The sequence below is a fragment of the Ruditapes philippinarum genome, unplaced genomic scaffold (assembly GCF_026571515.1).
Source record: "Ruditapes philippinarum isolate M1 unplaced genomic scaffold, ASM2657151v2 ctg88_1_1_1_1, whole genome shotgun sequence".
NCBI classification, from domain to species: Eukaryota; Metazoa; Mollusca; class Bivalvia; order Venerida; family Veneridae; genus Ruditapes; species Ruditapes philippinarum.
Genome location: NW_026865440.1, coordinates 51014 through 65239, shown reverse-complemented (window position 1 = coordinate 65239; position 14226 = coordinate 51014). Strand labels below are relative to the sequence as shown.

Sequence of the window (14226 nt, the reverse complement as noted above, 5' to 3'; positions counted from 1 at the left end):
TATCTAAAATGATTTATTTTTTTACATCAAAACCTACTTTATTTACGCATCTGCTTTACCTAAAACGGTTAATATTTTTTAACAAAAACCTTCTTTATTTACACACATGCTATATCTAAAGTGTTTTATTTTTTCAGGATTAATGTACGAACGAAGAATGAAACATTTGCATTACTCAGTGTCTTTATTAGACAAAATAATCAATGTATGATATGAGCAAGAAATAATTACGAAGTAAATATTAGCTAAAATCAGAGACATTGAAAAATGTTGTTATCATATCATTTCAGGTTATGTGCATGTTGATATTTCTTCAAGATCGTTATTTAAATATGTTAAAGTAATATTTACAGAAGTTCGACATGCGGTCCTATCTTAATGATTACAAACATTTCAAAAAATCATATTATGAAATCATTTATGTTTATTCAAGGAAACCAATCTTCGGAGCTCGTTTATATTACATTAGTTGTATCGTATAAAAAAACCATATGTAATCATTACATTTCCTTATAGTGATTAATTAAAGTAATAAATATATTGCTTATGTTGTCATCAAGGCATGACAATGTCCTTTGAACTAGTTCAATGATCTCAAAAATCACCGAATTTGAACATGTTCTTGAACATTTTGAACTTGTTAATTGATTACTTTTATTATAATGAACATTTGTTGACCAGAGTTCAATTTATTTTATTGTAAGATAGGCATAAATCAGGATGTTGTTAACAAAATTGATAATACAGCTTTCCGTATAAACATTTTTTTATTGAAATGCTTATATATTAGCATTAACTCATTAAGACTATTATTATCACTACTATTATTGTTACTATTATTATTATTATTATTATTTTTATCATTATTATTATTATTATTATTATTATTATTAATATTATTATAAATGAGAGAGTTATAGACTGTGTTTTTATTTTGAGAATTAAATATGTATCAAAAATAGACCATGAAATGCTTATGTTCTTATTTTAAGATACAACCGATACATTCTATTTCAACTGAGAAGTGGTTTTTGATAAGCTTCAAACGAGAGTGTTAAATAAAATGTCTGCGAGTCTAAACGTCACTACTAGACGTCAATTTGTGTCATGAAGTGTCTGAACAAAATTTAAACGTCAGTTATAGTCCATTTGGTGTTGCATTACATTACAGCATCCAAGAAATAATTGATGAACATATCAAAAATACATTACTGAATAAATATAGACATTTTGTCATGATTTATTATTGAAATTACACTTCGGTAGTCGTTATTGTTGGCAACATGTTCACGCAGACAGAATATGGAAGTTGAATCAATGCTTGTTATGAGTCAAGTTCGAAAGCATTTAAGCAATTGTTTTAAATTACGTGTACTTAGAAATAAAGACATGTTGCATCAAGAATGATTTTCTATTCACAATCATGCATTTTTATCTGGGGCAATTTGAAAGATAAAAAAAGATAAAAAATGATAAAAATCACAAATTAGTGACATTGTTCATATATTTGATATTCCATCGTTCTTAAATAAACACTATTATAATCTATCTTTTTTAATCTAACGATCACTTCCAAATCAAGTATAAAATGGTTTGAAAGTACTACAACTTTTGTTGATTATTTTGATAAAATAAAACCAGCACTTGTGTGCAATTTTTATTTTGACTGATTCAAACCGTGTTATAAACGAAACCGCTGAAATAAACTTTATTCTCCGAGAACAAATAAGATACAATGCCCTCCCTTTGTATCAAATTGCAATTAAAACACAATTCATGTTTAGAAAATGAATAAAAATGTCAAGGTCATACAGAGTGCATTTACCGCAATAGGATGAACTTATCGATAAATCATACAGACTAAATTGCTTTGAGATAAACCGATTTCCTCTTTTACCGCAATTCAGTCTGTCACATTTTATGAGTAATGTTATCCAAAAGAAGGATATATTTCACAAATAATACAATTTTATGATAGGACTTTAAGAAATGCATGCTTATATAAACATGTTAATCATGTATACTATGATTTCTCACTAGTAACAAACAAGTTAAAAGAACAATAAAAAATGTAAAAACAAATTTGAAATTTTATCGGGATCAAAAAGTTCATTTAAATTTTTTTTAAAAAATGGAGAAATGTTTTCAAAATCACACAGAAAACTATTTTTATGCGAATTTATTCCAATTTGATAAAAAAAAACAACGTTAAAGTGTTTTTCATTTATAGCTTATTTTGCACAATTTGGATTATTCTGATGAAACGGAGTATGCGAATAAGATGAAAATTGGCACACATGTTATTGGTCGATACCTGCATCAAATGGTATACATTTTTATTAAGTTATTTCTGGTGGGATCTCTTGAATCATTTAAATCGCAGATAATTTGAAAATGGTAAACATGAATAACCCTAAAATTGTTTGTAGTTGACGTTTCTGTTTGTTATGGCATTCTGTTCGGGTACTTGATACAAACTAATGTTCCTTCACTATAAAAACTATATAGATCAATATGTAGAGACGAGGCAGTGATTAAGTGCGTCCAATTAAAATTTTAATCACAAATAAAAAGACTGTCAATCTTTTCTGCCTGGTAATAATGGCCCGAAACTATTAACTTTTGTCTGCGCTGTTGTAAGTTAGCACAGGCAATCTAAACCAATTACAATTTGTCACACAAGATAGTATCAGAGGTGAAATAGTTATCTGCTAATAAGTTACTTCTTTAAAAAAATGTAGACCGTAATGTGATTTCTAAAGAAGCGCTAATCTGCAGCGAAAGAAAAGAAAGTATGAACACAATTATCTATCTGACACAACTTTAAACGAATGTCAATACAAATAAATACGCATTTAAAAAAATTCACTCACATTATATTTATTCCAACTGTTTTCATACACACCGTTTGAAAATGGGGACTTTAAGCACATTAAAGAAAGTAAACTTTCGACACAATGCTTTCAATTCCAAACATATTTCAAAATACAAATCAAAATTTTAAGTAATCAAAGTAAGTGAATAAATATTCAATTCATTGTCTGTAAAATATTTATTATCAATCACAATGAAGTATTAACAAAAACGTTCGTGTAAAGTACCTAACTACTTAATAAAAGTGTTATATATAAAGTGCTTTTAGACAATTATAAAGACAATATGCTTTTGTTCGTAACTAAAGCGTTTATCATTTCAATGAATCACCTTATTTCTTAATACGTATCATCGTATCATATATATACAAAATTTTACAAAACAAACTTAAATTGTAGACGCCACCGCTTAAGTATGTGCTACGGGCCAGGGGGGGGGGGGGTTGGTATTCAAAAGTCTCTGATTTCAGCGTCAATGTATTTATGTCGTTTTCGTTGCTGTCAAAAGCCTCCCATTTCGAAAAAAAAAATTAGATAGATCAATATAAAAAAATGAGAAAAACGGAGTGCTTAAAGAACACCGAAAAAACGACAAAATTAAATGTTGCAGACTCGATTTGATTGAGCCTGTTCATGGACGGTACTGGAAAATTCAAGTTACCGTTCAAGCCCCCTGGCACCGTCTTAAGCAGAATTCAACATTTAATCATGGTAATGGTGAAATTTTGAATTAAGAAACATCCGCTGATGTGTTCATACGGCGGTATTCATGTGACACGTTAATGCCATTCCATTAAAAACGGCGTATGGTCCCCAGTTAAATAGTGTATGTGTCCTAAACGAGAAAAAAATGGGCAGAACTTAATAAAATAAAATTTTGAAAGAGATCTGATAACATTTCAGTTTTAACATTACCTGGTCAAGTAGAATATAATAAAACAAGTGCAATCAAAACGTAATATATATCATACTGCATGCTATCTGAAATTTTTATATTCACACATAACTTTGCTGCTATATTCTAAACACAACTTAAAATTAAGTTATTTATTCTATAACATGACAAAATGGCTATGCTCTTATAAAATGATTGCTTATGAAGCTTATGTCAAAAAAAAATACAAAAATGGTCAACAATCAATAAATAGATGATTAACAGAAAAGCTTTATCACAAATGATTAGTTCAAAGTGTCAACAACGATAAAAAAGAAGTTTATAATTTGAGATCTTCGTTCGACGAAGTTCTTGGGGTAAATGAAAACTCCGTCGTAACCGGGCTGTCGCATCGTTGATCTGTCTCTACGACGAACTGTATCTTTTTCCGTCGGAAAGAACCTCTAAAGCGTTGTATGTCCTCCGAGGAGCATTGTGTATATTCGTAGGTGAAACCACCAAATATTCCCCCGATTATAGGCCCAACCCAATACACCTGAAAATATGATTTTTACATTAAATCAACTACATAGAACCGACAAAGGAAAAACAAAAAGGCATACAATAAATAAAACTTATTTTATATAGTTGTGTTATCCAAGTCATGTAATAATTGTCTGAAACTTGAAAATGCACGACATTTTTTAAAGATATACTGTGCTCAAATTTGATATTTTAAAATATTGATATTTGCTGCACGGTCATTTTGTAATATAAATATATATGATATTTTAAATTCTATACACTATTAAATTTGGACGCACTTTGAATATATAGTGTCATTAAAAAGACTGACATTTTTTTAAAGAAAGGACTAACTTCACTTGATCCATAATAGCAAAAGCAGATTTCCATACATAGTTTGTATGTTCTTTTATTCAAATAATATATATTCAGAATGAATTTCATAGATTTCTATAAACTTTTGCAGTAAAAATAGTTTACTTAAAGACGAGGAAAGTATATCCTTAAGTTAAAAATGAAATATTTGCAATCGGAAACACTCCAATAAACCTCACGATCAGTTTACAAAACAAAAAGAAAAAGGAATTATTATTATTATTATATAATTTAAAATTGCTCAAATATCTTAAAGTATACGATTGCAAAATCCAAATAGAAAAACAACTTGAAAATGATGATGTTTGCCTACCCAATGATCTTTCCATTGGTTAGTAACAACTGCTGGGCCAAATAATCGTGCTGGATTCATTCCACACCCAGTGTAGTCAAGCTGAAAGCAAAGTAGTCGTGTTTTCTTTTTAATAAATAAACGAAAAGATGTTAAAAATATTTTGATATATAGTCATTGATATAACTGAATGAAAATATTTATGTCCATTATTTTACATTGTATTCTTTCTTCTTTATTCTACTGCAAGATAGCTTCTTGATTAATGTTGGAATCAAAATAATAAACAAAAGTTCCAACAGTTTAAGTTAAAAGTAAAATTGATAATATTTTCTGACAATAAGTTAATTATTATCAGTTATTGACTGTAGACAAGGTCATCAAAGAACTTGTCAATGTCTTAGAAATTAGAGCCATTAAGTGTCTACACAATACAGACATATTTAGATTGCGCAGTCTTTTGGCGTTTTCCCTAAATTGAAAATCCCGGTTGTTATTGATATACCATCTTAGAATACATAAATGAGAATAGATAGTCTGCAATCTTTTGTGAAGTTCATTATGTAACAGAATAAATATGGCCATTATTCACGCATTCTCTTTTGTCAGAATCAAAATAGGAACACATTGATGGAGCTGCAAGGCGCCGTGAGTGTACATTTATAGCAGTCTTATTTTGAACAAGCTGTTTTATTTTGTTAACGTGTGATATTAATCTGTAAAATGAAAACATTAAAAACTAAAAGAACAAGAAAAGTTCTTCGGCAAAAAAAAAGTTGTATAAAAATAAACATTAAATCATGAACACTTTTTTTCAAATCTCTTTCTTAAACGCAAGCCATACAATTACTAAAAATAATCATATTTCAAATGATTGATGTTTTCCGATTTTCTTTTGAAAATCAAGCTATATTTATCATTTTTCCGTATATGCAGCCTAATTTGTAGGATTTTCTTTTTATCTACAAATGTTAAAATATACGTAAATGACATATATCATTTACAATATTTTCTTAGGTTAAGATGAGAAACTTATCTCTCAAATATTTCTATTATTTTCTTGGTCTCTTTACTTATGTTATGTATTAACACACGTACAATTTCTATCTTGAATTTGTAACACAAATGAACGCAATCAAGACTAAAACATGTAATTTTTCGTAAATCAAGTGAAGCGCTTAAATTGGAAAACTCAGCCAAAAGAAAATGAAAAAGATAAATATATTCGGAATTGAATTGAATAACAATTTTCTTTGCGATTATTACCCAATTTGAGTAAAAACGTTGCAATGCTTTTCATTTTGTGGGTCCTTTTACAAATAAAAATGGATATACTGAAAAAACAGGTTGTGGAAATGAGCTGAAAATTTTCACACAAGTTATTGGTTCAAATCTTTACCAAATACTTTACAATCTAGGAAAAAATCTCCAGTCATGTCATGTCAAAAACCTTCGTAGAGTCCCCATAACTAAGAAAGATGAAAAGGATCACTTAACAAATTAATAATAATCGAATATTCTGTATTCTCTAGGAGGTATGTTTTAATAAGTTTTCGTCTATTTTAGTGACAATTATATCACGCAATATTCCCTGGAAAGGTATCATTATTTTCTCAACGAAAATACAAAAAGACCTAACTTCATTTCGTTATTTACCAGGGGACATCATTATCTTATTTTGTGTCTGGATTAGCCAGCAGCCATTTGTAATGAAGTTACCATTTCGTTATTTCGGAGACAAATTTTTGGACGATGATTAGATGCTGTCATTTATCAAAGGATATTTGAGATTGTTCAAAGAGAAGAATATGTTGCAGTCTTAAATCAAATTCATTGTTCTTTTATGTATATGTTTTCTATTTCAGTTGTATACATTGTTTGTCCTAAGGCATATTTTAGTCGCGTATCCATTTATTCAAAGATGAATCAAACATACCGCAAAAAGATGTCCAAGAACCACCGATAGTCCGACTGATAAAGACCTTGACCCCATATCAACTCGTTTTGGTTCTAGATTAGCAAAGTACGTGAACACTAGCACAAATGTCACCATGAATTCCACTGCAAACGCCTGACCGGGTAGAACGTCCGGTTGAATTGATATTACCCCGAGGGTACCGTGATATTTACCGGGTGTTGAACCGTACAGAATTCCTGCTCCCGCTATAGCCCCTAGACCTTGTGCAAGTATGTAACATATTGATCTTGCAATGCCCATTTTACCAGTCGCTAACATAGACAGCGTAATTGCAGGGTTCATTTGAGCACCACTTATGTGTCCTACACACTGCATAAGCGTCGCCTGTGCGAGGCCAAATGTCACTGCCACTCTGAAATAGGAGTCTTGTATTCGTTGCAAGTCTGTCCATGAACCACAGCCGATGAAAACATAAATTAAAGAAATAAGAAACTCACACCTCACTGCTTTCCAAAATGAAAACGTCTGTACTTCTTCCTTCAAAGACTTGAGCTTTGATTTAATCGTCATTGTCTCTTTTTCTAAGAAACTTTCTTCTTGCGGATTATAGGGTTTCATTTATACAATATATTTGGTCACGCGTCTATCTGATTTTGCTCAATGTGTTTTAGGTTTACGATATCATATTTTGTTGGAATCGTTGTGTCTGAAATGTAAAGTAAACATTAGAAATAAAAAGTTTTGTACGAAAAAAAAACACAATATTAAAATATATATCTAATAAGTTGATTAAAATGCTCGGCTGATGTAAGCACAACTAGCATTGAAAGCGCTACCGAAATAATTGAAAATATGGAGTTTGTCGTTACTTCTTTAATATTATCATTTTATTTAATAATTGCTGGAATATATTTATATCTAACTTTTAGATGTTGTTAAGGCAATTTTATACTCTATCCAATCAAATTAATAAATAGCATCGAGTGCAGCAACGTATTTATCTTGTAAAGAATAACTAAAATGTACGACGTGGTTGTAATGTTTTGTTACTCAGTTTGTTTGTTTGGTTTTTGTTGTTTTTATCATTAGTTTTGATATTTTTTTTATCATTGTTATTTATTTATTTATTTATCTATCTATCTATCTAGTAAATAAAACTTCTAGTAAAAGTAATTATAATGTAATCGTTTTTTCGGATGAGTTGAAATATCAAGACCAAAATATAGTAATCCCTTTGACGCAGCAATACATAACATTTGAATAAACATTTTAATCCAGCATCACTGTTTTTGAAACATTAACGCATTTAGGCTTTGATATATTTTATTTTATTTTATTTGAACAGCGCTATTTTATTAAATGATTTTGATTTGAATTCGCGCATTATTATTGTTTTGTGCTAAGAATTAATTTTGAAATGTATAATATCTTATTATAAGCTGCATATGAAAAGATATGTTTTAGAAATGTGATTGAGAAATTCATGTATTTTCTTAACATTTCGTCTGAATTCAAATGCATTAACTATTCAACTATCCAGTAGAACTTATCATGCAATATGCCGATCATTTAAACACAAACCGGAAGAATGTGGCCGCCAAGAGTTTCAATGGTAGACAAATTAAAGTTCATTTACTCTTCTTGCTCTAGATACGAATACGAATTTTATTAAGATAAAGAATCATGAGCTAATGCAATTTGTAGGTCACAAGCTTTCAAAATAAAGCATGTATATTAAATAATTTGTCATAATATTGGCACTTATCCGGTTACCTTCAATCTAATCCATATATTAGAATTGATTATTATTATTATTATTATTATTGTTATTGTTGTTGTTGTTGTTTGTATTTATAGACAGAATAGCCATGTCTGACTAATAATAAAAACGCATTGCTCATGCAAAGCAAATTCTTGAAGAGATATTATATAAAAAATGATAAGAAAGTTTGGTAATATAAAAATCAATCATGTACCGAATGCTTCTTTGAACACATGAATATCTTATGATACAAGTTAAATCAATAAATGTTTACAATGTTCCTTCCATTGTCTTGTGATTATCATATAGTCATGAGCATATTTTCATTCACGAAATGATTCAATTATTTAATCATTGTTAAATCTAGACTTTATTCGAAAAGACCGAGTAGTGTCAATAATATCATTTTAACAATTAAATAAAAAAAATCATACTAAAATATAAAGCAAATACATATATATGCTGTGTTTGTTTATACATGTATGACAAACTTTTCAATCAAATCTGTCTATTTACGTTATACAGATGTTTAATATGTTTATGATTTGTTTCCTTCTTGTTTAGAAATCAAATTATGAATTTATTAGAACTGTTTCTCCGTTACGTTTTAAATATTAAACAGAATAGTAATTTTTTAATTGTCAAACAATATTTACAAATTTTAAAATGTCAGATTAACAATTTCTTCGAACAAAAAATTCTTTAAAAGACACAGTCCATTTTAAAGAATGTCATGATATGTTATATATTTTCTTAAGATTCAATAAATTCTTCAATTGTGTAGTGAGAAAATATGAAATGTAAATATTAAAGGCATATTATGCACCGGAAAAAAAGAAAACTTTCTTAGAAAGGACAACATGAATTTGATAACGTGGAAATATTAGATTTAGGGGTTTTTTAGTGCTTAATTCCCGAAAAAGTAGCGCTGAATGTGAAATAATTTGCCATGAAGGTAGCAAAATTAAAAAAAAAACACTTGTATTTTGACTTGTAATGTGTACCCTTTTTGAAACTATTACAGAACACCAAAATAAGAAGCTTAGGAATGAAAATCAAGGGATTTCTGGGGCATAATGGGCCTTTAAGCGGTTATAGAAATTAACAGCAATTTAATTTGAATTTTACAAAACTGGCATATAGAGAGGATCAAGTATGTCAGTTGAATGGTGATCATTAATAATAATCCAATATTTCAAACTTTTTGTTTGTTAACAATTCATATAATTCAAATAAAACACACAATAATGAAGTTAAACAACATCATATAGAATTTCAGATAAAAGATAATAAATAATTGTTTTACCATACAAAGTTTTCGTTCACATGAATAATAAATATTTACAACATTTGAATTCAATACAGTAATAATTTAAATACACTCAAATAACAAATACTTGTCTTTCAATGACTCAAAAATTATCCGTAATAACAATCCTCTGTAATATCCATTAGAATATATTTTACAGAAAATACGACAGAGAGCACTAAAGGCTATGCTATAATGTTCAGCTTTGATGCGGCGGAAACTGGAAACAAACGCGGTAATTAGCTATAATGACGGTATCGGTGTGTTAAATGATATCCCTTGAATTAACGACAACGTGAACACACTGGAAGATTCAATAATAAGGAAAAATAATGATGTTTTCTAAGCTGAAAATTTCTTCCAAGCCTTGCTGAAATGATATGATAAGTTTTTACTGGCAAGAAAATGTACTGATTTGTCATGTATTCCTCCTTGCGAATTCTCATTGTGTATGGTCTGGTTTAAAAAGATAATGCGTTCTTTAGGGTTTCCATTTTTCATAATTTAACATCAGTATTGTCATCAAAAACAATGCCTGGTGCAATTTTACGTTAACAATTTTAATCATCGAATGTTTTCCATAGGTTTGACCGGCAATTGATTTTCTATTTATTACCGGCTGATGTAATATGCCAGACTGGAGTAATTACAATCAACTTTCAAATAAGCTTATTCAATTAAACATGATAGCACTCCAGTGAGGGAGCATAACTTGATATAGTTCGGTTCTATTAATTGATGCAATCAATTAAGCCTTTGTTTGAAATGATTCCGAGGGAATTAATAATTGATTATGTCGGATCGAATTAAATCGAGCTTTTACGTAAAATGCGTTGTTAGTGATCAGGTTCAAAATTAAATCTTGTCGAGTCCAATATTATAAATTGCATAATTATATGAAATGCTGTGAAATGTAGCAACGATTGAAAATGCCGGGTCCGTTGGTTCAATATTTTTACTGAGAAATGACTTGCAAGGATCTCATTTTTACAGAAATCTGTGTAGTCTTTTTTGTCCATGTTTCATTGTATCGATGCCTCTGTAAACCCCCCGTTAGACTAGCTCTACATGTACAAGATCCTTGCTAAGAAATTGTTCAAGAAAATCAGGAGGTGCATGATACATTCAGGAGAAGAAGAAACACCTACGTTTAAATTCAGAAACGGGAAAATTAGGTGTGATCATAAACTACTATTTGTCTTATATTTTCATTTAAGATTTATAATGGTAAATTATAATTCACACGGGTCTTAGCAATGGTCATACCATGATTGAATAACAATCGGATATGCCAAGGAATGATTTTATTTGAGCCGCGTCACGACAAAACCAACATAGTGCGTTTGCGACCAGCATGGATCCAGACCAGCCTTCGCATCCGCGCAGTCTAATCAGGATCCATGCTGTTCGCTATCAGTTTCTCTACTTGTAATATGGTTTGTAAGCGATCAGCATGGATCCTGATCAGACTGCGCGGATGGGCAGGCTGGTCTTGATCCATGCTGGTGGCAAACGCATTATGTTTGTTTTGTCGTGACGCGGCTCATTTATGTTTTTTTATGAAATATCGGCATTCAATGAACGCCGCCTTTCCTTGTTGATCTTGTTTATCATATTTTGTATTTATATTTGGACATGTTAGGAAATGGGAGCCTGTTTTATACCAGAGTTACATCCATGTTATCGCCTAAGCACCATCAACTTCATACGAATAAACGCATTACTAAATATTTCCTTGCTTAAACATTTTTCAATGTCAAACTAATTACTTAAAAGGTGTTTGTTTGTTTGTTTGTTTGTTTGTTTGTTTGTGTTTGTTTGTCTGTTTGTTTGTTTTTGAAAAATGGTAGGGAAAACTGTAACACTTTACTTAGTCTTATAAAATCTGTATAAGATTTATCAAATCAATTAATTCAGTCGACAGCAAGAGTTTGTTGACATTTTCACCGTTTTTATGGAAGCACCATGACATTTTTGTAAATGTAAAAGCCTTGTTGAAATTCGATCTTTAAAACCTTTTATAGTCAACTGAAAATATTTACTTTTAACAGGAGAACATGCTCTTTACGTAATTGAAACCTGTTTTTATATTTACTGACCATAAAACCATTTTCAAATGTACATAAACATTTTCACAAAAATCATGCACTTGACAAACTTTGATTATCCTGTTTTACCTTTTACATGCTGTAAAAGTATGAAACTGTATCAAATAAAATATTTTACAAATCTTTTTATTAATTAACTTTTTTTTTAATATGAAAATTAAAATTTTGTTGTTTCAAAACCTTATGGTCGAATCTCAAAACAATTTTTGTATTTAATGTTTCTATTATTTATCACAAATGAGTTAGAAAAGAATAAAATAAACTAAAAATAATATGTTCCGGTACGGAACAAATGCTACTATTTTAATTAGGGATTTAAATGTTAAACCACGATTTCGTGTCTGTTTTGCTGTCTCTAAAGAAAATATACAAACATATTTGGCCACGTGTTTGTCCCTTAAGCAGACGATAATATGTCACAGAAAGCTGTTTATTACTCACTTCAAGGGTTTTATTGTGTTCATGTATAGTAAAGCATAATTGTAAGCATAAAATAGATTATATTAGCATTTATTATTGAATTTAAATTGTTATTCATATATTACAAGTTTTGTTTTACAGTTACATATACAGTTGCATACATTTATGGTAACATTTTTATTTAAAATCAGATGCTAAATTTGGCATATGTAAATGAGTCTAATTAGTAAGGGATTACTAATTTTAATATGAAGCTGTTTGAATACATAAAAGTTTAAATATCTCTGGTCATGATTTCATCTATTTTACTCTATACTTTAAAATACTATAAGGTCTATTATCTGTCAATACGTTTGATTACTTTTAAAATACTATTTTAAAAAATATTTAAGATTTTAAAAAAATGTTGTTGTTTTTATTATTTTTATTATTTATCTTGATATACAAAAGTTTTAGAAAAACATAGTTGTTTTTTATTTATTTATTTATAGCAAAAAATATGTAATTTAATTGATTCAGTAAATTATACATCATTATAACATGTCATTGTATAACATTCCTTCCCCAGAGAAAATGTTTGCATTCGGAAATCTTTATCTTACATACACTTTAACAATAGATAGTTTTCGACCTTTTTTCTTACAATAAAAAACAAAATAACGAAATTGGTCGACATTTATACGCAAATGTAGTATTTCAAATAACTTATGTATTTATTTTAGTTTATCTTAATATATGTGTTCAAATGTCTGTCGGGTTAAAAAGCGCATTAAAATGATTTTAATGTAAAATATGAATGACACATAAATTAGAAGTAAATTTTTGTAAAAAAAACATTTTGTATAATTATGTAAATGTGGATTCTAATTATTTTTTAACAAAAATGTCATAACAAATTATAAGTCTGGCTTCCTTTTATAAAACTAAAAAAGGTTCTGACAAAAAATTGCAATACAGAACTAAGAAAGAAAATTACAATAAACAGTCCATCTTTAACTAAACTTAGTTTTGCATTCGATACAACAGACAAATTAAGCAATACACAACAAAACAGAACTTACATTCCTAGAATAAGAATACGTGTTTATTCATCGCACAAAAAAATAAAATACCATTAATTCCATGAAAAACTAAATTCACATTTATGTATCATCCACACCCAATATGATTTAAGCATACGCAGCGGTGTCCTCCAGATCATTCTTGTTATATTGGAAACTTGAGAGAAACACGGTAATTTGCTCAAATGACGATATCAGTGAGTTAAATGACATCTACTGAATTATCGGTGATGTGCACACACTGGAAGATTCAATCCTAGGAAAAATAATGATGCTTTCAGATGCTTAGAGTTCCTTATAATTCAATATATATTCCTCATTTATATGCTATAGCATGCCTGTATAGTCTATAAAGCCTTATTTTGAAATAACTTCTGACACTAATTCAGTGTATTTGTTAAGATGAAATTAATGTACATGGGTACCGATGCTATGTTTTCCATGTTATTATCAAGCTGAATAAAATCAAAGACAATAGTTTCTTTGTTTTTTGTGTATACATGTCTACACAAATACTTTTGTAGCAAAAATATTAACAGTTTCGGTAAAACTATAGCTTTATATAGACACATGTATGTTATATGTTATTATAAGTGACAGCGTGGTTTAGGGGCTAACGCCTCGAACTGGTAATCAAATATCTGCCGGTCTTGATTAAGAAATCTTAAAGCCTTTGCATAGTACAAGTTGGTTCCAGGAACAAACTGTA

The 14226-nt window shown here is 29.2% G+C and overlaps 1 protein-coding gene across 1 annotated transcript; it reads right to left on the bottom strand.

The window, feature by feature from the left end:
• Positions 1-4017: 4017 nt before the first annotated feature.
• Positions 4018-13797, bottom strand: LOC132729028 (lens fiber major intrinsic protein-like). Its single transcript, XM_060714766.1, has 4 exons — positions 13518-13797; positions 6876-7563; positions 4961-5041; positions 4018-4303 (listed from the first exon to the last, which is right to left on the bottom strand). The coding sequence occupies exons 2-4, from the start codon at positions 7473-7475 to the stop codon at positions 4088-4090; spliced, it is 897 nt and encodes a 298-aa protein (XP_060570749.1). The 5' UTR covers positions 7476-7563; positions 13518-13797; the 3' UTR covers positions 4018-4087.
• Positions 13798-14226: the final 429 nt, after the last annotated feature.

Excerpts from the sequence above, each read along its gene's own strand:
- LOC132729028 (XM_060714766.1), bottom strand. The coding sequence starts at position 7,475 with ATGAAACCCTATAATCCGCAAGAAGAAAGTTTCTTAGAAAAAGAGACA. Across the intron at positions 5,042-6,875 it reads TTCTTGGACATCTTTTTGCG|CTTGACTACACTGGGTGTGG; the intron begins GTATGTTTGATT and ends CTTTGCTTTCAG. Across the intron at positions 4,304-4,960 it reads ACCAATGGAAAGATCATTGG|GTGTATTGGGTTGGGCCTAT; the intron begins GTAGGCAAACAT and ends TCATATTTTCAG.